At 41.0% G+C, this 26,435-nt stretch overlaps 1 protein-coding gene across 1 annotated transcript in view; it reads right to left on the minus strand.

Moving 5' to 3' along the window:
• AGBL1 (AGBL carboxypeptidase 1) overlaps window positions 1–26,435 on the minus strand; it is a 733,865-nt gene that overhangs the window by 547,667 nt on the left and 159,763 nt on the right. The window contains exons 10-16 of the mRNA XM_055325935.1: window positions 22,296–22,412; window positions 20,667–21,247; window positions 19,085–19,168; window positions 18,765–18,851; window positions 15,727–15,875; window positions 14,169–14,256; window positions 5,964–6,108 (exon numbers count right to left, since the gene is read on the minus strand). Coding sequence (XP_055181910.1) covers window positions 5,964–6,108; window positions 14,169–14,256; window positions 15,727–15,875; window positions 18,765–18,851; window positions 19,085–19,168; window positions 20,667–21,247; window positions 22,296–22,412 — 1,251 coding nt within the window. The remainder of the gene's footprint in view (window positions 1–5,963; window positions 6,109–14,168; window positions 14,257–15,726; window positions 15,876–18,764; window positions 18,852–19,084; window positions 19,169–20,666; window positions 21,248–22,295; window positions 22,413–26,435) is intronic.

Consider the following 26,435-nt stretch of genomic DNA (forward strand, 5'->3'; position numbering starts at 1 on the left):
TACCATAAAAATGGGAATGAGTTCAAGGCATTATGGGAACCCCAGGGAGACTGTCTTCTTCTTCTTGTTCTTCTTCTTTTTTTTTTGACATTAATCTATTTTAATTTTATTTTTTAATAATAAATTTATTTTTTATTGGTGTTCAATTTGCCAACATACAGAATAATACCCAGTGCTCATCCCGTCAAGTGCCCCCCTCAGTGCCCATCACTCATTCACCCCCACCCCCCCTGCCCTCCTCCCCTTCCATCACCCCTAGTTCGTTTCCCAGAGTTAGGAGTCTTCATGTTCTGTCTCCCTTTCTGGTGCAGCCACTCTGGAAAACTGTGTGGAGGTTCCTCAAAGAGTTAAAAATAGACCTGCCCTACGACCCAGCAAATGCACTGCTGGGGATTTACCTCAAAGATGCAGATGCAATGAAACGCCGGGACACCTGCACCCCGATGTTTATAGCAGCAATGTCCACTATAGCCAAACTGTGGAAGGAGCCTCGGTGTCCATCGAAAGACGAATGGATAAAGAAGATGTGGTTTATGTATACAATGGAATATTACTCAGCCATTGGAAATGACAAATACCCACCATTTGCTTCGATGTGGATGGAACTGGAGGGTATTATGCTGAGTGAAATAAGTCAATTGGAGAAGGACAAACATGATATGGTCTCATTCATTTGCGGAATAAAAATAATAGTGAAAGGGAATAGAAGGGAAAGGAGACTGTCTTCTTAAAAGAAAATCCTACCTCTCCAGGAAAGATGCCAGGCTGATAAGGAGGCTGCAGCCTATGAGCACTTCTCCACAGGAGCCTGCTGCCCCCTTTCTCCTCTATCAACTACTACCTTAAAACTTCCAGAAAAGATTTCACTTGAACTCAGCAGGTTACCCCACCAATGGCTATTGATAAAGTGAGAAGCACCTGCACTTAAAATCATTTGTTTATCACTGTTATATCCTAAGCTGCTATATTCTCTGTCACCTTAATTCAGAAGAAAGCTCACCCCTAAGGAGATGGCCTATTTTATTTCTATTCCTCAGCTGTCACTTGAATACACTCATCGGAGACTGGAAGCCTTCTCATCACAAGAGAAGAACAAATGGCACCTATCAGCTAAATAAAAGCCATGGAGCATGCTGCCAGCATGTTCTAATGGGCTCTCTCAAACTACCCCAGTCTGCTAGTCTCACTCTCCCTATATTAAACAGACTTAACTTTAAGAAGGGTGAGAAATTATTCATCTCCAGGTATCTGCTCTTCGATTTGCTGATTAGAAAGAAAAGATGATGTTACTATCCTTTTTACATTAAAAATAAATGAAGTTATATCACTGACAACTTGGAAAAGAGAGTAAAAAAATTATTTTCATCAGCCACCCTAAGACAACCGTCAGTAGCCCTTGTATTTATTTCTTTCAGTCCTTTATTCAGACTTTTTACATGATTTTAATTTTATTATAAGTTACAGAATGAATATGTTCCCATCAGCTCAATGGAGAAAATGATCGCACATCATTATAAAAAAGAGAATAGGGACGCCTAGGTGGCTCAGCGGTTGGGTGTCTGTCTTCAGCTCAGGTCGTGACCCCGGGTCTGGGGATCGAGTCCCACATCGGGCTCCCTGCGAGGACCCTGCTTCTCTCTCTGCCTGTGTCTCTGCCTCTCTCTCTCTCTCAAAAATAAATAAATCTTTTAAAAAAAAAAGAGAGAATAAATTCTCTGATGCTTACCATCTAGTATCAATCACTACATGAATACACTTGGCTAACACTTTCCATGTATCATGTAATTTACTTTTCATAACAACCCATATAGTGAACATTTTTATATGTATGCTGAGCCCTTCTAAAAGACCACACAAATGACATTCTAATTTTCTCTTTTCTTTCCTTCTCCCATCCCTTTTTTCTTTCCCTACACTACACTCCATTTCATCTCTGAAGATAATGGTGGGTGTACCTGCCACCATACGTATGTATGTCTGCTGAGAAATCCTGCTCCAACTTTCAGAGCTTTATGTTCCACTAACATATGGACCCTACTTATGACCACTTTTCTTATCTCTTGCCAACTCATACAATTATAAGTTCCCAGCAAGACCCTACTTCCTTGCCCTCTAAAATGTCCATTAGAAACTTTCTTGGGGCCCCTTTTTCAACCTTTACTACTGGCCATGTAGGGACAATCCACAATATAATCCAAAGACTTTAAACAAATATTGCTAACACTTGAACCATCATTGCAATTATTGACAGTTTGATATGGATGGTTAAAATAGAATTCCATTTGCTTGCTTCATAATTATAATAATATTATATTTCTTTCTTTTTGCTTTATTTCAATACTATAATTTGGACAATTATCCAACAGAGTTCCTGGCAAGCATCTGGAAGATATCAATTTGAAAGAACTAAATGCTAATTCTCTGATTATAAGAGAATAATAAAATTTTTAAGTTGCAAAATTGTATTCACATTGAAAAACATCCAATCCACATGTCCTCCACTATAAAAGTGTCTGTAATTATTAAACATAATCCATATTATAGGAGATTTACAAATTGTGAATTCCACATAGAAATGTATTTTCCACCCCTCAACATCACCCTCCAAGTAACATGCAGTTAATTCTGCCCTTGGGGTATCATTCACATTTATTTTATCACTGATCTGTTGGAAGAAAAACTGCTTCTCCTTAGGACATGTCCAAAAATAAAAAGAAGTAGTGTGTACAATGGAATGTACTCATTGCATCCAGGATGGAAGAGATTTTTAAGAGAAGTCATAGAGGCAATTATAGTCTTAAACATAGAAAGAACAAAGACTATGCATCACTGGAAACGTAAAATCCAAAACGGACTATATACATCTTTCATTTTCAAGTAACAAATGTCTGTTCTGCTCATTTAGGAGAAACAAAAACATATTCCTTGTCCTTTGTCTCTTTTTCATTAACTCGAATTTCCTTGGTGGGAAGAGATTCCTACTCAACAAACTAAGTAAAGAGGCAATAAGCATTGATTCACCAGATCTCTCCCTCCCTCTTGTGGATACCAGGGAACTCAGAGGGGAGGAGACACCTCTTTTCTCATATTTTTTGTCCCTCCTCAAGGCAAAATTATCCACCCACACACTGACTCTACTGACTCCCAAGTTCTTTGTTGATTGGAAATTTCAGACGCTGTGGTCTGACAAGAGCACAAAAGGTAAGTGGATCCCAGAGGCATAAGCTGTGATAGACAGTAGCTATGACAACTTTGGCCCACTATTTTAGAGGCACATGCAGTCAGCCACCAAGCTCTGTGGTTGTATAATCTCTGATAGTTGGCTGAAGTCATCCACCTGTGGTGTTTATCCGTAATACTGAGTGCCACAGATATGGATGGTTCAGCTGGATAGTGTTCCCCAAAGACAACCTCATTCTTTTCTTTGCTTTAATTGTTTATCTAAATTAAATTTAACCTATAGTATATTATTAGTTTCAGGGGTAAATTTAGTGATTCATCAGTTGCATGTAACACCTAGTCCTCATTACATCACATAGCCTCCTTAATGCCCATCACCTATTTACCCTTCCCCAGACCCACCTCCCATCCAGCCACTGTCAGTTTGTTTCCTAGAGTTAAGAATATACAGTGGAATATTACTTGGCCATCAAAAAGAATGAAATCTTGCCATTTGCAACAATGTGAATGGAGCTAGAGGATATGATGCTAAGTGAAATAAGTCAGTCAGAGAAAGACAAATACTGTAAGATTTCACTCATAGCTGGAATTTAAGAAACAGAACAGATGAGCACAGGGGAATGGAAAAAAAATAAGATAAGCACAGAGAGGGAGCCAAACACAATCCCATTCATACCTCTGGATGCACTGATTGATTCTTGCAGGGTGCCTGCAAGTTGTTTCAAAGTCTGAAACTTTTTCAGCCAGGGCTTGACTTCATCTGGCTTCTTTCTTTAAGTTTCAGACTTTGAAACTGCTTGTAGGCACTTCACAAGAACCTGGCAAAGCATCCCAGGATAAGAATGGGACTGTGTTTGGAGAACAACACTATCCTGCTGAACCACATCCATGGCACTCAGTGTTACAGATAAAAACCATGGGTTGATGACTTGAACCCAACCTAATCAGACATTATACAATCATGTAACTTGATGCTACAGGTACCTATAAGAGTAGACTGCAGCTATAGTAGCTACTGTATATCACAGCAGGCAAGAACACTGCTCTGATCCCAGAGCAGAACTTCTTCTGAATTTTTTTCTACAGAAGAGTAGAAAGGGTGGTACTTCAAAGGCTGGTGCTCTGTTCCCTGCTTGGCCACTAGCTAGATGCAAGGTTCTAGTCCCCAGTGTTTGCATCTGTAAATGATGAGGGTAAATCAGTTTCCCTAACCCCTCTGAGCTCTAAAGTTTTATACTTACTACCACTGAGAATCACATCAGTGTCTAAGATATTCCAACAAGTGAAAAGAACAGAGTCCTGGACCCATGGATCCTTCCCCCAGTGGAAAGGCAAAATACACACACAAAGAGGAGTTTCCCTTCCCCAGTTGACTTTCCACATGTGGTGCTTCTCGAGCAAGACAATAAAGGCAGCTGTTGAAGGGGATCATGAATCTTGCCTGCTCTAGGTCCCTAGAGGCAAAAAGCATGTTTTATGGCATAGCTCATGATGCACATTTGTTGGATTAACTTTTTGAGATTTCTAACTGTGATACACAAATAATACTAGTTGTGTATCTTTTGCAATCTGGAAAGAAGTTAAAAAAAAAAAAACACCTCTCTTTAGGCAAGACAGCATATGGGGAGTGGGGCAGATGTACTTTCCTGAAGCAGTTAGCCAAGTGGTTTCAGATATGCCTTCTCAATGGAGAAAAACTTTCATTTATACCTGAATATTCCTTTTGAAGGCAAGGGACATTCTTGGTTATTACCTTTTCCCACTCCTTATCACAGACTTACAATGAAGATGTTCATCCTTTGGGCTAAGTGAGAGAGACACTCACACATATAGCGCATATTATTATAAATATGCTAATAACATTTTGCATTAACACAGAGGATGACAGTGCTTTACAGAAGATACTTCTAGCTCATTCATCCTCAGGATAGTCATGAAATAGCTAGGAGGAAAGGGATAGTTTGCCAACTTTTCCAAATGACAGGGAACTGCACGGTGTAATCAGTTTGCTCAAATTCATCCAGTGAGGCATTTGCAGAGCCTGAGAGAACACCAGAATGCTAACTTCAGGCTTGGACTGGCTGACTCCATACCCTTCTCCAGAATAGACTGAGGCCCTTGTTTGCAGTGGTTCAGTGTTTACTTATTCCACTCCTCTAGCACACCCTGGATCCTTCTAGCACCTTCCATCTGAGGCCATGAGAAACAATGCTGAGAAAAGCTGAAGTGGATGCCTGCTCATGGGCTTCTGATTCACTCCCTCAATGGGGCAATGCACTTCAAATCTGCCTCTTGGCTGACCTTCGATTTTTACCGCCATTTCAACTACAGAATCTCACTCCAATCTCATGACTTCATGTTTAAGCTTGAGGGCTACTTAAAGACAGAGCCCCTACAAAATGGTTCCACCTTCTCCTCCACTTAACCTGCCAATGCAGAGCACTGCATGCCACTTGGGCCTTCAGAACACCCCTGGTCATGCCCTGCTACTTAAAGACGGAGCCCCTACAAAATGGTTCCACCTTCTCCTCCACTTAACCTGCCAATGCAGAGCACTGCATGCCACTTGGGCCTTCAGAACACCCCTGGTCATGACCCTGCTCTGTCCACAGAAGCAGCTCGCACCCACAGAAAGCTACCACATTGGTAATAGCAAAGCCTGGCTCCCTTAGGAAGGCCACAGTTCCCCACCAGGATGTCAGGGTCTCCTGGCTGTTTCCAGGGAAGCCCCGAAGAGCCCATTCAGCCTGGCCAGGGTGATGACACTGTCCAGAGGACATTACCATGAGGGCTGTGTAGGTGTATGGATAGTGGTAGGCCAGGTAGCAGGCATCCTCACTGTGCGGAAAGGTGACCACAAAGGTGAGGGTGTAAAAACACTTCTCGGATGCTCCCCCTGCAATGGCTGCACTCTGGCGATAATGATTTCTAAAAGAGAAAGGAGAATGGAGAATGAGAGAGAGGTCCCATATGCTCTAAACCCGCCATGTTATATACACCAGCAAAATGACCTTCATCTGAAACTCTATGTGGGTGAAATTTAGAAAACAGGGAAACTGTCAGGTCATGAGCCAAACTAGTAACATTTAGGCAGGTCCATCTGTCTCCGTGTGTGTGTGTGTGTGTGTGTGTGTGTGTGAGAGAGAGAGAGAGAGAGAGAGAGAGAGAGAGAGAGAGAGAGAAAGAGAGCACATGCAAGCAGGGGGAAGGGGAAGAGGGAGAGAGAGAATCTCAAGCAGGCTCCATGCTAGGCTCTGATGCAGAGCTCAATTCCATGACCCTGAGATCACGAACTGAACTCAAGAGTCAAATGTTCAAGTGACTGAGCCACCCAGGTGCCCCAGGTCCACCTGTCTCCTAACTGTGGCGTACATACTATGAGCCTCTCTTTGCTGTGTCTGTGCATGAAGCCTACAGAGTCACTGAGCTAGAAACCAGTCAGACACGTGAATAATTCTGTGTAACCTAAGATGCAATTGCAGACATATACTTTATTACCCAAATGTAGCTTCCCCCAGCCCCTGCCTCTCCCCAGACACCGTGAAATCTTCCTTTCCCTTCTGCCTGTCAAGTGGCTTTGTTAGTAATCACTACTACTGCATATTGATTTCCAAGTTGACACTTAACCCATGTCACCTTATGTTATCATTGCAACAACCCATTGTGTGGGTAAAGGAACAAAAACTCAGAAAAATTAATTTGTCAAAGGTTATAAGGCTAAAAAACATGGCCAGTATGGGACTCGAACCCAGACCTGTCATTCTGCAAAGCCTTTGTTCTTTCCACTATACAATACTTGCTTCTCAAAGGAATACATTTGTCACCCCAAATGTGGTTCAGCTTCTTATAGCTTCAGAGTGCACATTTTCCTTTGTCAAAGATGAAGAACCAATTTTGATACTTCAGAGAACAGTATCAAAGTAAATTGCACCCAGAAGTACATTCCGAGCAATATTTTCCCCACACGCTGCCAGTTATGCCCGTGCCTTGCCTGTCAATGCCGTGGCAGCTGTGCAGGCTTTCCTGAAAAATGTTATCATCAAGACTGCATTATGATGCAAAATACACGCGGACACCAAAAGATGTAATTCCACCTTTGAACATTTACAATGCTAGCTTACTTGTTTGTGGTGTTTTGGGGTTTTATTGGGGGGAAAGGCTGGGGGAGAGGGAAGAAATAGCAGGTAATGAATCTCTGTTCTTACAAAATGTAAAAAATACAGATTATTCTTTTCTGCCTTTTGCGACCTGGTACATGCCACCCCCCCACCAAAGCAAAAACCAACCAACCAAACAAACAAACAAACAAAAAAATCAGGCAAGCAACAAAGGAAGAAACAGAAAAAAACTGTCTTGTTTCTTGTGGTTTTGTGGTTTTTCAATATTAATAAAGCTAGGAATGGCAGTCCTACAAACTATGGTCTGACACATTTCCCCTGCCTCAGCTACTGCCAACACAGCACCGTGGGGACCTGGTCATTCTAGGGAGAGAGGGATACCCCCTAACAATGTAAGCCCCAAGTGATTCTCCCTGTCACTTTTTAGATCACATTAATAGGACCCATTTCCTTTGTGACTCCAGTGCTAGAAACTTCAAAAAGGCATCTTCACCCATAGTGCCATCTGGCTTTTGATACCTAATTGGGTCTACTTTCTCCATATTTCCCCAAAGTTCCATACTTTCTTTAGAGCTAAGGCTCTGGTTATTAGACAGTATGTAAAGAAACAGATGGCAGCTCAGAAAGCATGCAAGCCACATCTGCTCTACCTTTTATTCTATTTCTGATTTCACTCATAAAAGGCTCCATTACAAATGCTCATCCAGTTTACACCTACCTCAACAGGTACTGGGCAATTATACTACTCTACAATGATGACTCAAGTGAAATAAAATGAGCCAGTCAAAATGGTCAAGACGTTGAGAACCAATCAAAGTGTGCAAGAGCACTTCACCTGTAAACATACACGTGGGAGCACACACATGTGCACATCCCATGTATGCATAGTCATGAAGGTAAAGGCAGGTGGAAACATATACCTAGTGCCTCTGCATCACCAAGTTCTTCACCCACAGAGTGGACACAGAGTCCTCATCTTTCCTCAGGTATAAAAGATTTCCCTGGGGGCCTGTGGGGGTGCTCTCCTTTGACACTTCCCACTATACCATTAAGTACACCAAAGTAACATTATGGGGACATTTCCCATCAGCAAATTCAGCCTTACCCCACCAGCCATCAGAATGAGTGAGAAATGAAGAGAAAGCAAGAATGTGAAATCCCCATCCTGATGCTCTTTCTACCATTCAGATCAAACCTGGACTCCAGGGAAGAATCAGCTACAGGGAAATGGAAAGAGAAGTAAAATAAGAGGATTCTTAGCTTTTGAACTTCTATGGATCCACGTTCTAGTGATTTAAGGGAAATGTTAAGAATTTGAATGGCGGTTTTGGCTGTATGAAGTCCACCTTCTCACAACCCCAATACACACACACACACACACACACACACACACACACACACACACTATAGCTTTGTAGGCAAGAATCTTGTGGGAAAGACTAAAAGCTGCTCACTGATTAGCTAGCCCTCCCCAGGATGGTTGTGGACTGCTGGGATTTGAGAAAAAAAAATGAATATCACCTCATTTATGATGAGTTTCTGCTAAAGAAGATTTCATTACAATCCTAGTCTGAGGCCAAAACTCCAGCTAAGCCTAAAGCAAACATTAAGCTTCCCCAATGGAGTCTCCTGGGGGCCATGCAGGAAAATCCAGATGACTCTACCAATAGCCAAAACCTTCCTCTTCAGGGACACTTTGCCAAGATCACCTTCTTCAAAATGGAAAGTTCAATAAATCCTTAAAGTAAAACCCTTGACTTGCAACAATTCAATTTGTCCACAATAAAGTTATATTATAATAACAAGTTATTTTGTTTCCCTAATTATGATGTGAGAATTCTGAGGGATGTTTGCAAGGCGGTAACATTCATCTCTTTATATTTTAAGTGGTTCTCATGTTCCTCCTTTGTACTGAAAACTTTTTCCTTTTCCTCCATTCAGACAGTTCCTTCTTCCTTCAAGCCTCAACCCAAAAGTTTCCTCTTCCAGGAAGCCTTCTCTGATATTTGTTCTTTGGCATAGTTGTTACTACACTCTGTCCCTACCTCACTGCTAACCCTTTTACGACAAGGATTATGCTTATTTTTCTATGTGTATTCATGCTTGGTACAGTAGCTGGACTTAGCAGCTGTTCAGTTAAAGTCGTAGAATAAATGGACCTATAAGACTACAGGAATAGTAATTAGAACATCTAAAGAATTCCACCTCTAATCCTACTGATATCTTTTTAAGGTTAGGTATTACTGTACACACTCCACAGATGGGGAAATTGAGGATCATAGACATGAAGCATCTTGAGCAATTCTACAAAGAAAGCATAGCAAGCAGGACTCAACCTCACAAAAGGGCTTACTCCAAAACCAAGATTTCTTTTACTGTCTCACCTGTCTCTTGGAAATCCATAAGAAGATGAGAAGTCTTTTGGCCCAATGCAGCAAGTACAAATGCAAAGTTTTGGTCTCCATAAATCAGGGCTGCTTATAAATTTAAAGTTTAAAGTAACAGAAGGAATATAACATGAAATAGATGACAGCTCGTGAAAATGAAACATTTCACTGATTCTTTACATCATTTGTGCCACTAAGAAGTTTCTACTGGTTATGGATAATTGCTGACATTCACTGAACATCTACTATGTACTAGACACTGCACTCCATTTTATACCTGCTTTTCCTTATTTCATTATTCCATTATTGTCTTCATTTTACAGATGAGGAAATCAGAGGTCGAGATTGGAATAATCTGCCCAAGGCCACACCACTGATGAGTGGTAGATATTTGATTCTAAGAACTTTCTCTTCTTGATCTGCTCTTCTAAATGGATAAAGAGCCTGGTGAAGATCAAGTGCATTCTCAGATTTGCTGGATCCTGGACAGGTCATGTTGGGTCAAAGATGACCCAGGGTTGGATAGGGGCAGCGCTTCCAGTTAAAAGGCTCCCTCCCCTTCACTTTTCCATTCCCTGAATCATTTGTCTTAGGAATGATCTGTACTTTTATAATCATAAAGCCTTCAATTAAGCAAGTAGCTAAGTACACAAATGCATAGTTATGAACTCAATCTATTTCCATTTGCACTTAAAAATATGCTAGGAAATTTTTTTTTTCCTGTGGGTGCATGAAATAAGCAAATGCCAAGATAGAGAGTGAAGTAGATAATATTATAATGACCCGGCTCTGTTTAACAAGGGTGCATCATTTCACTTAACAGGGTCTAATAAGGCAGAGCAGCCACGCCACCGGGCTTCCCTGTGTCTGCAGCGTTACTAATATTCTATACAACGCCAAATCTCCCTCCTGAGATCCCTCGGAAGGATGCATGATGGCAGAGCTCGTGTATGACATTCATCTTCATGAGTGAGCTGTTCCATCTCCTCTCACGAGCGGAGATAAATGTCAGAAGAGATCAGCCGTTGTGTATTACATGGCCACTCTGAGCGTGCAGCTTCCCTCCCTCTGCCCTTCAGCAGCAAAATTACTTTGGGCCAGAGCTGGGAAAGGATTTGAAAAGGTGTGAGGCTGTGTACGTTAGAGGGAGACGCAGGCCGCAGGGAAGTAAATAAAGCAGAAACAGAAACTGCCCTTGCTTACTCTTATGAGAGGCATGGAAAAATGAGTCTACTCGTTTATGTGCTTCCCTTCCAAAGATCTCTTTTGCCTTCTGGCCTACTGGTCCACAGGTGGGTGGGAAAGGGGGATGGGATGGAGGAAGAGAGGGGGTTCTGGGGGAGGGGCAAGATGGACAACTGGAACAACTGTTCAAAGGTGAAAATACTAGAATTTTTCCTTGAGCATATTATGATCTAAGTACTAAGAAAGAAATTCAGTGGTCTTAAGGTTTAATAGGAGGATTGACACCACTGTGTCATGCCATCCAAGTCAACCTGATGTGATACATAACTATAAAGGAAAGTGCAGTAGAGCAATCTTAACCATTCTTCTCTGCTATTTTCCAGAGCTGGAATATGAACAACACATTACATTTTACATCTCTGGTTTTCATGTGTCAGGAAGTTGAATATCGATTGCTGTATGGGAAGAGATCCACACCTCCCTCATTCTTTTGCTTTTAACTTCTGGCAAGGTAGTTAAGTTTGCAGAAGCCTACTTTAGTGGATTTACAGATTATATTTCCTAAATTAAACTAAACTTCACAATATAGACTATTGGCTGTTGTTTTTTAATTCTGCTTAGAAGCCATAGATTGATGATAACATCAAATTTCAAGCACCAAGGACCCCCAAAAATGGAAGAAGGGACGTGGCCTATCTTCTACTTTTCACACTTCCTCTTTCTCAAAGACTCTTATTGTATAAAAACAATATCTGGTAGACTAACAAGATCTGGTAGACTAACCAAAATCTTTCAGAATTACACAAAAGGCTATCAACAACTGTATTTTTCATGGGAGACCCTAAGGATACAGAATGTCCTGAGTTATCAATAGAATAAAGACATAACCACTGGGTAGGTATTTACAATCATTATTTGTTCCATCTTTTTTCAGCATGTATAATTTTAACTTTTTGCATGTCATCCAACGTATATATTAGTATAATAATGCATATGTAATGATTAAAACAATTTATGAACAAATCTATATTAGAATTACATGCATGAGTATATTTTATTAAAACAGGAAGGAGACCACTTTCTAACTGATGACGATCAGACTCACAAGGCTGTCAACCCATATCCATAACCAATCACTACTGTTGTCTCATTGAAGGAAATGGATATCCCATTTCTCTGAGTGTTTTTCCTCATCTTCCCTTCTGTGTATGTATACGTACTCAGGCACAATGAGCACCCTGGCACCCCCTTTAGAACATGGCACTAAATCTGGGAAGTTAATAGCACAATAGAAATACAACTTCTGAGTTTCTGATGACATGCTGGAGACAGAGAAATGGGGAGATAAAGTTCTCTCAAATTAATATGCTGGAGAGAATAAAGGCAGGGATGAAGCAAACACATCTTCTAGAATAGATCAACTCAAAGACTGTAATGGGTAAATGGGGAAAAATATGTTATATAATCTAAGGCATTCTATAGTAGGGAGAAATGTCCTGAGCTATAGTTTAATAGAGACACACATCTATCCTGTTGTTAAATCACATTATTGGAAATATGTTAACACAATGTGGTGAGTAATTGTAAAACAAACTACGTTACAATGTAGCAATCTTATCCATTCATCTCTGTTGTATTCATGACTGCAATATGAAAAATGAATTACATTACACATTCATGGTTTTCATGTTACCCCTCTGTTGCTCTTTAATCACAAAACAATTGTCTTGTTAATGAGTCTAACAGCTATTAACATTAACTTTGGCTTTCCTCAGGCCAAGGCTCTGTTTTTGGATGAGGGGCTTCTTTCTTCCCTCCCTTTTTGGCAGATGTTTCTTCTCCTCAAGGCTGATCCTTACTCCCTACCTCCCAGATGAACAGCCTCCAGGGAGAGTTGTACTCCCCTGGGAGAAAATACTGAGTGTTGTGTTTGTCCAATTTCTTACTAAACTCCAGATCCAAGCAGGCAGCAAGCCAGGTCTTTCACGTTTTTTTAGGGTGACTATGTTCACAGGACATACCAAGGTTCAAATTTAGGCTTTCATTATTTTTCCATGCAGTTGTTGGCTTCTACCACTTTGAGATGATTTTTAGTCTAAATCTCTTTAGAATGTGAAAAGATTCTGAGAGTTTCTAGATATGGAGGCCAGAGAGTAATTGCCATAAAAGTGAATGGGAAACCAACAAAATTATACTTTGCTATTGTTCTAAAGAATATAATGAAAATACCACTCAGGTCCATATCCTAATACATCAAGGACTGAAGACTGCCATCTCTTTTATTACAAACTATAAGTCAGCCCAGATCTGTTTTTAGACCATACTTATCTCTATGGTGGTTTTTGCCTTTGTGTCTGATAGATAGGAAAGGTCAGGAATTGTGTTGCTCTATCAGTGCTCCTGTACTCAGTCTCAAAAGCCAAAAGGCATGAGAGACTATATTCTCTCTCTTTTTAATCATAATAACAATTATAAACTCTAGAATGTATGATAATACTTTTTTAGGGCCCTCTTGTAATATCAGAAGGTGATACAACTTGCTTTATCCAATAAAACAAGTGCTAGCCTATCAGTTTTGATAGAAAACTAGCAATGAGCTAATAATTAATTACATATTTCCTGCTTGTCCTAACAATTCCAATCCTTTTTCTTTCTTATGAATTTGTATTTTATTTTACATCAAAAGAAAATATACAAATGAACAATTCGTGGGTTGAGAATCCATTTTTTTTATCAAAAGATATGGATAATTTAAATTTCATTACAACTTCACAGAATAAATTGATGAAACTGGCTACTGATCAAGGATTGAACGTGAATTCTAGAAAGGCTCCCTATTTTATTTTTTCCAAAACCTCATTTTGCTGTGGAGGAACAGTTGCTTAAGTGTACCTGTCACATATCCACTCCCATCTACTTTGGAAAACTGAAGCACAGGATGAGTAAGAATAGACCAGAACATCTCAGATTTTTTGTTTCCTGAGATACATAGAAAGAGGTAAAAATGGAGGCCTGATGAATTAATCACCGGTTGCATCTGTACAAGCTCTAATATCCAACAACAAGGTCTAAGGGTTTTGATGTGTTTACATGAGGATAGGTCACTTCTCCAAAAATTGAAAAATTTCTTGGGTTCTACTGTAGGTGCCATTTAACATGCTTGCACTTCTGAAGGACAGAGCATTTGTCACTGGGACAGGGACAGATGGCTGAGGTTTTTAAGACCAACATAGAAGAGTAGGAAATTGAGAAAGAATGAAAGATCAGAGAAAAGGAAGCAAGCAACACTCTAACTTACTTGTAATAACAGATTTCATAGCCCATCCGTATCCAGGTGGGTCTGCCAAGAAGAGCCTCCTTCACAGAATACAGAGTTGGCTGCATCCCTGCACAGAACAAAGGCAGGATTAATCACTGGGGGGAGGGGGGGACATCTGGGTGGCTCAGTCAGTAAAGCGTCAGGACTCTTGATTTTGGCTCCAGTCATGATCTCAGGGTCGTGAGATGAGATTGGGCCCTGCACTGAGCTTCACACTCAGTGGGGGTCTGCCCGAGATTCTTTTTCCCTCTCTCTGTGCCCCTATACTCCACACCTTAAAAAAAAAAAGTATTAATTTCTGGGGAAAGAGAAAAGGGAAAGAGAGCTTTCATGAGCTGAATCATAGCCCTCCAAGTATCCAGGTCCTAATCCCTGGAACCTGTGAATGGTGCCTTAGATGGCAAAAGGATTTCATTGATATGATTAAGGATTTTGAGATGGAGAGATTATCCTGGTGGGCCCCTAAATGCAATCACATACCTTCTTATAAGAGAGAGGCAGAGGGAAAAGCAATGTGACTGAAGCAGAGGGAGATTGGGAGATACTACACTGCCAGCTTTGAAGACAGAGGAAGGGACTATGAACCAAGAGATGCAAGGACCAAAGCTCTCAATGCTGGAAAACAAAAACCAAAGAGAAAATCCCCTAGATATTCCAGAGGGAGCATAGCCCTTCCAGCACTTTGGCTGTAGCCCAGTGAAACTGATTTTGGACTTGTAGACTCTAGAACTTTAAGAGAGTACATCTGTCTTGTTTTAAGCCACCAACTTTGTGACAATTTGTTACAACAGCCACACGGAACAAATGCAAGAGTCACGGTTCATATTTTCTCTTTCTACATTAGTAAGTGTCTATTTAGTCAGTGTAAAATAGAGTCAGTACCCTGTGCTCAGACCTAGAGATATGGGAATATTCATTCCTTACTCAAAGCCACTCAATAAATTAGTATACAGTTCAGCAATAACATGCAGAATTTTCCATTCTTGGAAATATTCAAAATAAATGTAGCTGCCAGTCCATTTGTCCCTCAAAATTCTCTTCCAAAATGGCCACAGGGATTCAGGAGAATTTTAACTTTCCCCATATTTTCTTAGAGTGTAAATCAATGTCATCCAATTGGTTTTGTTTTTTTTTTTTCCTTTCTGGGACAAATAGATCAATATCCTTGCTACTGTAGGATTTAGGAGATGAAGAGAAAGACTGAATGAGAGGTTCTCATGGACCTCAAAAAGTTCAAGGTAGGGCAGGGTAATCAGGAAGCAGGAAGTAATGCTATGGCATGCATGATATTAACATTCTGCAACAGAGGGAGGACTTCCAGCTTGCCTTCAGTGGTGGCAGTTTGCCACAGGTTGGCCACCATCTTGCCACACATGGCAACCAAAGCATTCAGTCCAACTTCACACTCAAACAGGACTTTGGGTAATAAGCCAAGCAATCACAGAGGAGCACCATTCCTGGTGTTAGCTAGAAGATCTAACTTCTAGAACTTCTAAAAGATCTAGAAGATCTTGGGTGTTAGCCCAAGAGCTCATACCGTAATTAAACTGGCTGTTGGGCTTCTCACAGTTGATGATGTTGAAGCGGTAAGGGACGGCAGCTCTCATGCCGCTCACCTTGAAGTAGAACCACTGCTGGTGCTGGCTGCTATTCACATCAGTGTTGACCAGCAAGTCATATTCCCTCCTGCAATGTCAGAAGCAAAATTGGAGGGCCACAAGTCTTTCAGGCAGGTTCCAAAACTGAGAATCTATACCTCTCAGGTTCCGGATGACAGATCTAAGACCTAGCATGTCAGTTGGCTGGTAAATTACAGTGATTGTGCTCATCTCACAATATTGGACACACAAGCTATAGAAATTTGGGGAGATGGAAGCAGGTTCTTGGTGTTAGGAGAATCAGTTACACAAACACAGTATATGTTTTTATTAAACTGTGATGAATTCTCTCTCCAGAGAGAAAAATGTGAGTGTGCAGATGTGAGTGTTTCCAGAGAAAATTCAATCACATCTGGTTGGGTAGGCCATTACTATTTAATGCACACATTACTTTTGAGAATCAGTCTCCTCATATGGAAAATGGAAATAGAGTCTAAACTTGCAGTGCTATTTGTAAAAATTAAGTGGTATAGTATATGTAAACCCCCAGCAAAACAACAAATATGAACTAGGCTGGCAATGCTAGAGTTGTGTGTTCATTCTGTAACTTTTTAATTGATTTAATTTTCATGCATTTTAAGTGGACAGCTCAGTGAATTTAAATAAATTCATCTGGATACTCCTGTTTGATCCAGATCAAGGTACAGGACATTTCCACTGCCCCAGGAGACTCTTGGTGGGACTGCTCTCAGTTACTATCTGCAAAGCTAATCAGTTTTTTTGAGCTGTAGCAACAAAATTAACAATGCAGTTTGGATTTCAACATTATTATCAGTATATTAAATTTTCAAAAATATTATTGCTCCATCCCCTTGGCATGTCTTTGAGTTCCTCCTCTAAAAGGGTCATGTTTTTGCCCTGATCTGTTCACACTCTGCCACGCTGGACCCCTCCAGTGAGATTTGTGGAAGAGTGGAGCTTTGCAGAAGGCATGTCAGAGCAGAGTAGAGCTACCTGATGGAGGCCCACTGCTCACACTGTTACTCTAAGCATTCCATTTGAAACATTGAGCCCAACATACAATAAATGAAGCATAATCCACTGAATGATGCTCATAAGGACAAATCCAGAAAGACTATGGCCATCACACTGTCTGCTATGCCCACCATCCTCTCCAAAAACTGGCTATAAAAACTCCTTACTTAAAATTAGGTTTGTTTTCTGTCATCTGACTCTGTTACCCTGACTTTAACTAATGGGTTTAGGATTCTACACTCTGGCCAAAAGTAGATATGTGGAGAGAGAGACCAGAGCAAGACCAGTGGTGCAGGCACATCTTGGGCAAACCACTGTCCTCCAAGGAGACTCCTGATTAGGTTTTCTCTCCCGGATCCCTTAAACATGATATAGAGGAAAGAAAGAGTAATAAGAGCAGTCGCCATGGCAAGAAGTAGAAGCTGATCTGGCAACAGAAAAAGAAGGCGGCTGAGAAAGAATCTTAATGTAACTGCCTTTCCCATCTTCAGCCCATGTGGTTCAACTTGTATTTGTTTTATATGTCAGGCTTCCTTGAAATATTTCATGTACAAAACAAATAAATGACATCATCAGAGAGGGAGAAAAAATATGAGAGACTCTTAACTATAAGAAACAAACTGATGGAGGGGAAGGAAGTGAGAGGATGGGGTAACTGGGTGATGGGCATGAAGGAGGGCACATGATGTGATAAGCACTGGGTATCACATGCAACTGATAAATTATTGAACACTACATCTGAAATGAATGATGTACTATATGTTGGCACACTGAAATAAATTTTTTTAAAAATGAAAAAGGATCACTGCTCGTGTACACCCCCCACCCAAGAAAAGAAAAATTCAAAAATGACTCCTCAGATAGATATAAAACAGGCTGACCTATGAAGTTCTGTGCTCTAGTTATGGAGAATATGCATCCCTGAAGACAAGTTAATGTCGACTGAGTGCTTACCATGTGTCAGGTACTATTCTAAGAGCATGATATGTTTTTAGCTAACTCTCCTTAAAAAAACAAAACAAAAAAAACAAAAAAACTATGATATAGGTGCTATCACTGTATCCATTATCTGGGTAAGGAAAAAAAGGTCTGGAGTATAGTCAGGTGATTTCTCAAAGTCTTTTGGTGGGAATGGGATGAGGTTACCCTGGCATTCTGCTTCCAGAGTCTGTGGCCACCACACCATTAATTGTTCTGGATCACTGTCTTCAGGAGTTCACATGTATAAGATGGATTACAAATCCTGATTTTTGGCATATGAGAAATATAGTCCACACTGGTAAAAGGAAAGAATTATAACATAGCAGTCTCTTCTGCACTAGAAATTTTTGTTTTTCCTCTCCTTTTTTAGTTTGTACAGCCTAAGACTTTCCTTTCCTGTGAAATACTTTTTTATTAACAAGAGGTCATTGAGAGATTCTGGCAGAGAGGCATGGCACTGTACATGCCCTTGAATGAAGAATAACACATCTCTCCAGGGGGAGCCCAGTGTTCTTGCTGACTCCATACACAGCTATGGGAGCAACAGACATGAAAAGGTACAGGACCAGGGGACCTCATATACCCTGCTGCATCAACAGAACCAGCCCTGACATCAACATAAGTACAAACGTCCCAGTCAAAGGACTCCCACACCCAAGTATGGAGCCATTATTTGGAATATAGGTGCACCCACAACATTAACCTCTAGTTGCCACCTTGCCGTGGCATCAGCTAGTGGTCCCCTAGTGGTGTGCTGGTAAATGTTTAACAACGGACTCAGAGAAGAAAACCTTCATTTGTAGTGTTTGCCAGTTCTCAGGGTATAAACACTCCCACCATGCCTGATTTCAAATGACCAATGTGAGACTGCTGTACAGAGAATAGAGAGGAGAGGGGCACAGGAGGAGGAGCTGAGCTCTCCTAAGCTGCCAGGAGCTACCTTTGTGCCTTCCTTACTTACTCACGCACTTGGATGGCTTTGCGAAGATTTCCTGACTCAAACTCGGAGGAAAACTGCAAACAGTCGGAAGCAGTGTCTTGCAAAGACCTGTAATGAAATGGGAAACATGTGAACACATGCATTACTGCTATTCTTGGGCATAGCCTGACATTTCTTTGAGATAAGCTTTTTCTTACAGATCTTCAACATGAATTCTCATCATGTTTTTGAGAGAAGGGTTGGATTACTAACATAAAACATTCTTATTCTTATGTCATTAAGAGGATATTCCATACTCCACCCCCATCTTCCACATTCCACTGATGCTCAAGACCACCTACCAAGGCTCATCTAAACTGAAGACAACTTTATTTATAACATCACATGGCTGGATAAGCCTTTGGACATCCTCAAATATCTTGATCCTGGAAAGGAAAATTGGAAACATGTTAACAGTTGACCCTAACTCCTTACCCCATTCATCCTATGGTGATCTGGGAAGGGCTTTGGGAGTCATCAGAGAATGATGAGAGAAAAAATAAAAAATGCCCCAACCTGGGGAATAAAAAGTGGAAAAGGTACTGGCTCTCCCTCCTTTTTTTTTTCCTTTATCAAAAAATGAAACTACACTGAGCAGTAGGAATGTAGGAAGAGTGAGGCCAGGTTTTAGTTGGAGGAATTCTGACTTGAAGGAGAATTTGTTTCAAGAGCATTTGGACTAATGGACTCCAAAGGTTTCTGGAAGTGAGAGTAAGGGATCCTTTGCACTGAGACAGTTTTGAGGGAGACTAGGATTGCTGACTGTTATCATCCTCAAGGCCTGGTAGGATTCAGGAAGCCTCTGAACTCCTGGGTCATTTATATGCCTTGGGTTGTGTCATCTCCAGAAAACTAAGGTCAATCCTCTGTCTGAGAAGCACCCATATTCAGGAGATATAAGTAAAAGGTCAGAAGGAAGCCCCAAGGGATCTTTCAGAGTCCCTCCTTGAATTTCCAACCCATGTGTTTTGGGTAGAGTGGGAGAAGGGAAGGGAGGTAGACATGAGGCCTGGACTCAAGGGGAAAATGTTCTGTTAATGTGGGGAAGTATGGCTGGGCCAGCCTCTGGGCCATGTCTCTCAGGAACTTGTAAGGTCAGAGATGTCAGCAGAAGCCCAAGGGGAGCAGCTCTTGGGATCCACTCTCAATTTACTGATTAAATGGAAAATAAGTTAATGAAACTTTCTGGTATGCACACTTTGCTCCACTGAATTAGTGCATGCATACTCAATGCTTTGTTTGTTTGTTTTCCAGGGGAATTCATTCTTCCTTGGCTTTAGCAATTTTTATTTGAATCTCACTATGTTGATCCCAAGGCAAAGCTTTCTTTCCATCATTCTGGGAATAACCCATCACCCAAAGTTTCTATCCTGGAGAATGTATATTTTCCTTAAAATCTTCAGTGGTAAAGCAACCAAGTCAGATTTTATAATGTTGGGACTGTGAGATAGGGGTCCACCACCTCCATTCATTAGCAAGAAACCAGATACCAATTCACTATGAATTGAAAAAAAAAAAAAAGAGCAATCCCAAATAATCCACACTTATTTTTGCTGAGAACCTTCCTTTGAGAAATGATTCCAATATTTGGAGAAACCAGGTTATCTTTCCCTGTTATGATCTGTAATGTGTTATGGGATACAGGGTTGCATTAGAATCATAAAGGGGTTCTTCTTCTGGCAACACACACCTACCACTATCCCACATTTGGTTCTGACATGTCAGGTGTAAGGAGGCAAGCTTCTGCATTTGGCAAAAGTTTCCCAAAGGATTTTAACATGTTCCTGATGGATTCTCACTTTCCTGAGATAGCAGAACTCTATGTACAAACCATTTCACCTATAAAAATATTGAAGAAGAGAAAAAATATGGCTTCCAAATCACCTTTGGACTCCACGTTTGCGTTCCAGCATTGACTGGGCAGAGGGAGGTGGACAGTGACCCCAGAAGTCTGGAAATGCCATCATCTTGAAGTTAGCCACAGATCTGGTTCTTCTGGATTTGGCCATATAAAGATGGGGGTCATGGAAGGGGAGGTGCTTGGGATGTGTCTGCAGAAGTTTATCTACTACTTCAGCAGTTTCTGTAGGCCTAGCAGAATTGGAAAAGGAGGCACTTATCGATGGGCAGGAAATCATGTCTATATCCCAAGCATCCTGTTTGAGGGAAACTTGAATGTCAGGAATTTTTTTGCCAGAAGAATCTATCCCAAGACCACTTGATTGCATGTTTTGGTATGCGTTCATCCCAGGGCCTTTTTTGGAGGCTGGATGCATGGTGGACCTCCCCATCTTCACCATGCTCAGAAGGGAAGTCTGGACCATGTCTTGGCTTTCCTGCCTCCAGGAACTTTGGTCCTTATTCAAACAATGCTGCTTTGGAGAGGTCACAGTCGGAATGTGGGAGTGCTTGACATCCTGAGTCTCTTCAAAGTGCAAATCATCTCCAGGTTTAGACTCAAGTTCCTTCAGGTTTAAAATGGAAAAGAATATGTCAGTGTTGCCTCCCTGGTAGAAAATACAACTTGACCCCTGACCTCACTTTCTGGGCACAGAGTTATGCATAAATCCTGTGAATTAGGAAGCTTTTTCTAAGGTCAGACAAGAAAAGGCAAAGTTTCAAGAATCAAATAAATGGTAGAATCATAGAAACTCACGTGTGGAAGGTGCATTGGGTGGGTCTAGTACTATTCTATATAGCACACAAATGCCCTCTGGAACACCCCAAAAAGTTACAGCCTGCTTGAACAAACTCATTTACAGGGTTTTCATTACACCCCAAGGCAATGTCTTTCATTTGAAGATCATTCTGAATGTTTTTGTTTTTGATTTGTTTTTTAAAGGCTTCCTTACACTGAACTGAAATTTCCTTCCCTGAAATTTTTACCTTCTGGTCCCCTTCGGCCTTTTGAAGTAAAATAGAATATATTGCCTCCCTTCTACATGGGATTTAGCTGGTACCCTTAAATGTGGGCAAATTCATGATATATTAAGAATCCTAAGAAAATAATAGATATCCAAAGTCAGGTCTAAAATCCTGACAACAGCAATAGTAGTAGGAGCAGCAACTAGCCACTATATCACCAGGTGTAAGGTTCTCATTTGTTTCTACTAACAAAATCCCAGAAATTGGACTAGCCACTCTCAGAAAGCCACTGTTCATGGGAACAAGAATTTGATTTTCACTGAATAGTGAAACAGGGGAACAAGAATTTTCATTGCTTTTTCAGGATGTGAGGGCAAGACACTTTGTCAATAGGTGGTGATGTGTACCATTATCCTGCTTCCATCTAGGGGCCAGGTGTCCAACTATAGGAGCCTTGCAAGCATCCAGTCCAGCCACCTTTTTCACATTTTGCTTAGCCTTCTGCTTCTCTCTCTCAGAAAGACCCCAGAAGCAGATTGCTAATGATGAGCAATGCTCTCCATCTGGAGACCTCCTGCTTGGCCTCTCCAGTTCTGCAAAGAACCCATCATGCATCACCATGGAGCAGAACCACGGCATATGCCATACCTCGAAGTTGCAGGAGAGCTCAACACACATTGCCTCATACTGCATCAGTTCCTCTTCGGGTCGGTCAAGACCAGGTTTGGACGTCAGCTTGTTCACGTCTGTTTCCAAGTCATCATCCTACAATGGGATATCCAAATATATATATATAAGCTACATATGTGATTTTTCAGAATCATGGGACATGGTTTCCTTGACTCCAAATTATACTGCTAGCCTTTGCAAAGGAGAATTTAAGAGGTTGGGTTGTATTTTGTGAATGAAAAGAAAGAAGGTATACAACTTTTCTCAGCATCCATCTCAGGATTTATCAGCCCTCGCTGTAAATAACTAATTTATATAAAATTAGTAAAACGCAACATGAAAGAATTCTCTATCTTGCCACCACCACCATCAACATAATTGTAATCACTGTATCTATTCTTCTATCCCCCTTCCCATATCGGCCCCTCAGTATTCTCAAAAACACTTAACAAGCACCTGCCATTTTGGGTATTGAAGAGTTAGTAATAATGGAACAGACAAAGGTAGATGTTCCCATGGGATCTGTCTTCTAGTGAGAGAAGGAAGACAGAAAACAAATGAAGAAAGTCTTTTCCAGTGGTGAAAATGCCATAGAAATACTGAGGGGGGCAGTGGGATTGTCAATGAGATGGGGAGGCAGTGTGGAAGTTGTTTAGATTGGGTGACCTGAGACCACCTTGCTGAGGAGGTGACATTTTAACCAGAACAGTGGGGAAGAGCAGTAGATGTTGGCTTCCAGTAAGAAAATAGCTGCAGCTCAGAGAATAGGAGGATGATCACAGGAGTCAACATCCAAGAAGGAGGACTTAGGCAGAGCCTCCCAGACCTGGGGAGGGGTTTGTCACTTCTTGCTGTCCTTTACCTCTTTGTACATTTACATTCACCCTGTCACTATGGGTCTTTTCTTCATTGGGCTGAATAATCACAGAGCCTTTATTTTTGTTTCTAGATCATCATTTCATGACAGTTTAATGGTGAGGGTGATTCTCCTCCCAACACCTCTTATTTTCCAGAGATTATAAAGTCTTCAAAGAAAGAACACCAGGAATCAACCAGTCCAGTCTTCTCATCTTTCCATGTCTCTCTTGGACCCAGTTTCCCTAATGAAGTAGGAGAGAAAAACCTACTTGTGTATTAGGAGAATATTTGCTTAGTTAAGGAAAAACCTGGTGATTCTGAAGGCCTGGATTAGTCTTCTTTAAGTCCAATAAATATGGACAATAAATGTTTGTATTATCAACCAGGGTATGAGGAGGAAAGAAAATGCAACATTTTGTTCATCTTCTGGAATTTTCCTCCAAACTTTAAATTAAAAGAGAAATAGACTTCATAAGGTTGATTTCATGGTATTTTCAGATACAGTGCACACCAGATCTAAACTCCTTCACCTGGTTCTAGAGATCCCATCGGTCTTGTCCTTTGCAGTTCTATCTATCAGTTCCTGCTTGCTCCCACCCTCTTGGCTGCAGCCTGAGCTATGCCCCAGAGTGGTACCAATGAAAACACAGTCAGGCTACTGAGAAGAGTCTCCCCACCAGCAAGTAAGGTTGGTGTGTCTGGAGTGAGGAGCATCAGCTAGCCCATGAGCTGCAGCCTAATGCATTCTACATGTGGCTAGGTAACCTACTTAGCTTTACAGCAAGAGTTGACTAACTATAACCTACTTTTGTTTTTGCAAATAAAGTTTTATTGGAACACAACCACACCCATTCCTTTATGTATTGTCTGTGATCGGTTTCTCAGTATGACAGCAAAGTGGAGTAGTTGTAACAGAGACCATTTCTGGTCCCCAAAGTTCTGTATCTTGGTCTCTGAATCTCTAGGCACTAAGGTGGGTTCTTCCCTCTTTCTGTATTGCTTATAAATACCATTTATACTTATTCAGGGATGTGCCTGCTTCTGCATCCTCACAGCAACCCACATAGGCTTCGTCATTTAGGATTCTGGTACCCATCTAATCCAGATCATGATTTCTGGCCCTTCTTCCTATAGTAAGACCCTTTAGATGTTGTTGACTCTCTCCAGTCTTACACTTAAGCTCACCACCCTTTGGAAGATGGTGATTTGAACTCTGGTAGGGACAATCGCCAAGTTCATTAGACTGAAAATCCTTTGAAGATAAAAATCTGTGTTTTGTTTGCTTTTGCATCATATCACCATCCCCAGGAATTTAGCCTGCTGCCTCCCACATGTATCATGGCCAAGAAAGTACCTGAAAGAAACAAAAAACTAAAAAGGAAGAAAAAGAGGGAACAAAGGAAAGGAGAACTTGAATTCATTCTGTTATCCTCTTCTTCAGAGTTTGTCCATATCTAATGGTTGTGTTCATGAAGAATAAATAAATAAATATATGTAATAATATATATATAATATAAATTTTGTATATATATAGCCATGGCCAACATCTGATCTGTACTTCTTGTAAGTTTCTCTCTTATGTTGACACTGAGTTTTCAAAGAAAGGCGCCCAACTTTCCATTCTTAAGACCCTTTACAGACAAAAAGTTCCTTTTCATCCTTCTTTCTAAACAGCTGATCCCAATTATTAACTAAGATTTTTCAAATGAAAAGGCCATCAGTTAACGGCCTGGATCAGATCTATAACCAGAAACAAATATTCCTGGCTTCTTGCCCACATTTCTTACAGCAAATGCTTCTGGGTTCACAAAGGAAAAATCAGTTTGCTGGAGTGCTGGTTCCCTTGCTCTTTTGCAATACCCCAGAATCAAGCCGTGATTCTGATGTGCCCCATTTCTCTATAACTCATGCTCATACACTGACTTCTCATCTTCTTCTTGGCTTGAAGGCTTTGACGAATAATTTCCAGGCCCTGAACAATTTGTCTTGTGCTTCTTTCCCAGCTGGATTTGTTTATTTGTTTTGGTTTCACTCCACCCCAACCCACCATCATCTGCAGCACAGGGAAAAAGGAGACTGTGTGAATGCTCTCCATCCCATGCTGCATGAAGTCAGGCACTGGCATGCAGCTTGTCCTTGAACATCAGATATAGGAGGTGATTGACACTCTTGCATCAGACATTCAGTTATCAAAGAGCAAGTAAGAGGGTAGGGGAAAGTGGCATTGATGAACGATCACCACAGCACAGTATTATTCAAATAATTCAGTGAGTACTCAATCGGCCTGTGCTGCCAAGCCACAGCAAAGATCCAATTTGCTACTGATGACTTCAGAAATGATTCCATTTATCAACAAATCCTGAGAACACTGGAGGGTCAATAGCAGTCTTAACCTAGAGACTGAGAGGGCTGAGCAATAGCCTCTATGAGTCTGCTGCCACCATCTTATGAGGGAGAACTCAGGAAGTCTCTTTCTCTTTAGATAGGTAGGTAGGGAGGAGGGCAGGGAAGAAAAATAGAAGGGAGGGAAGGAAAAGGGGAGGCAGGTGGATGGATGGGTGGATAGATGGATGGATAGATGATGATAGGTAAAAAAAAATAGATGATAGATTTTTTTTTAATTCAGGTTTTATATCCAAGAAGGTTATAAAAAGTAGCATTTACTTCTCAGTCTTATTTTACAGATGACAAAAATAAGGGACTATAATTTGAAGGGGCTGGTCCATGTCCATGTCCACTAACAGAAACAGAAATAGAACTCATAGATACATTATCATTATTCTAGAGCAGTAATATATTGCCCCCCCCCACCCCACCCAAGGACATTTGGCAATTCCTGGAGACATTTTGGGTTCATGACCTGGGTAGATGGTGGGAACCAAGAGGAAGGTGCTACTGGCATCTAGTGAGTAGAAGCCAGGGGATGCTGCTAAATACCCCACGATGCATAGGATATCCCCCCCCCAGCAAAGAATTATCCAGTCAAAATGACAAGAGTACTCAGATTTAGACTTCCTTTTCTAGAAATGCAGTCAGTAAACTATGTCCCATTGCCTGTTTCTTGTCAATGAGAGTTTTACCAACACATAGCCATGCCCTACCATTTACTTATTACCCATAGTTGCTTCTATGCTGTAACAACAAAGTTGAGTAATTGTGACAGAGACTAGGTCCATAAATCCTAAACTAATTACAGTCTGATCTTTTACAGAAATTTTGCTAACCTCCACTCTATATATCATGGGTATTTTGGGATAGAGA

This window comes from Nyctereutes procyonoides, unplaced genomic scaffold, assembly GCF_905146905.1.
Source record: "Nyctereutes procyonoides isolate TBG_1078 unplaced genomic scaffold, NYPRO_anot_genome, whole genome shotgun sequence".
Classification (NCBI taxonomy): Eukaryota; Metazoa; Chordata; class Mammalia; order Carnivora; family Canidae; genus Nyctereutes; species Nyctereutes procyonoides.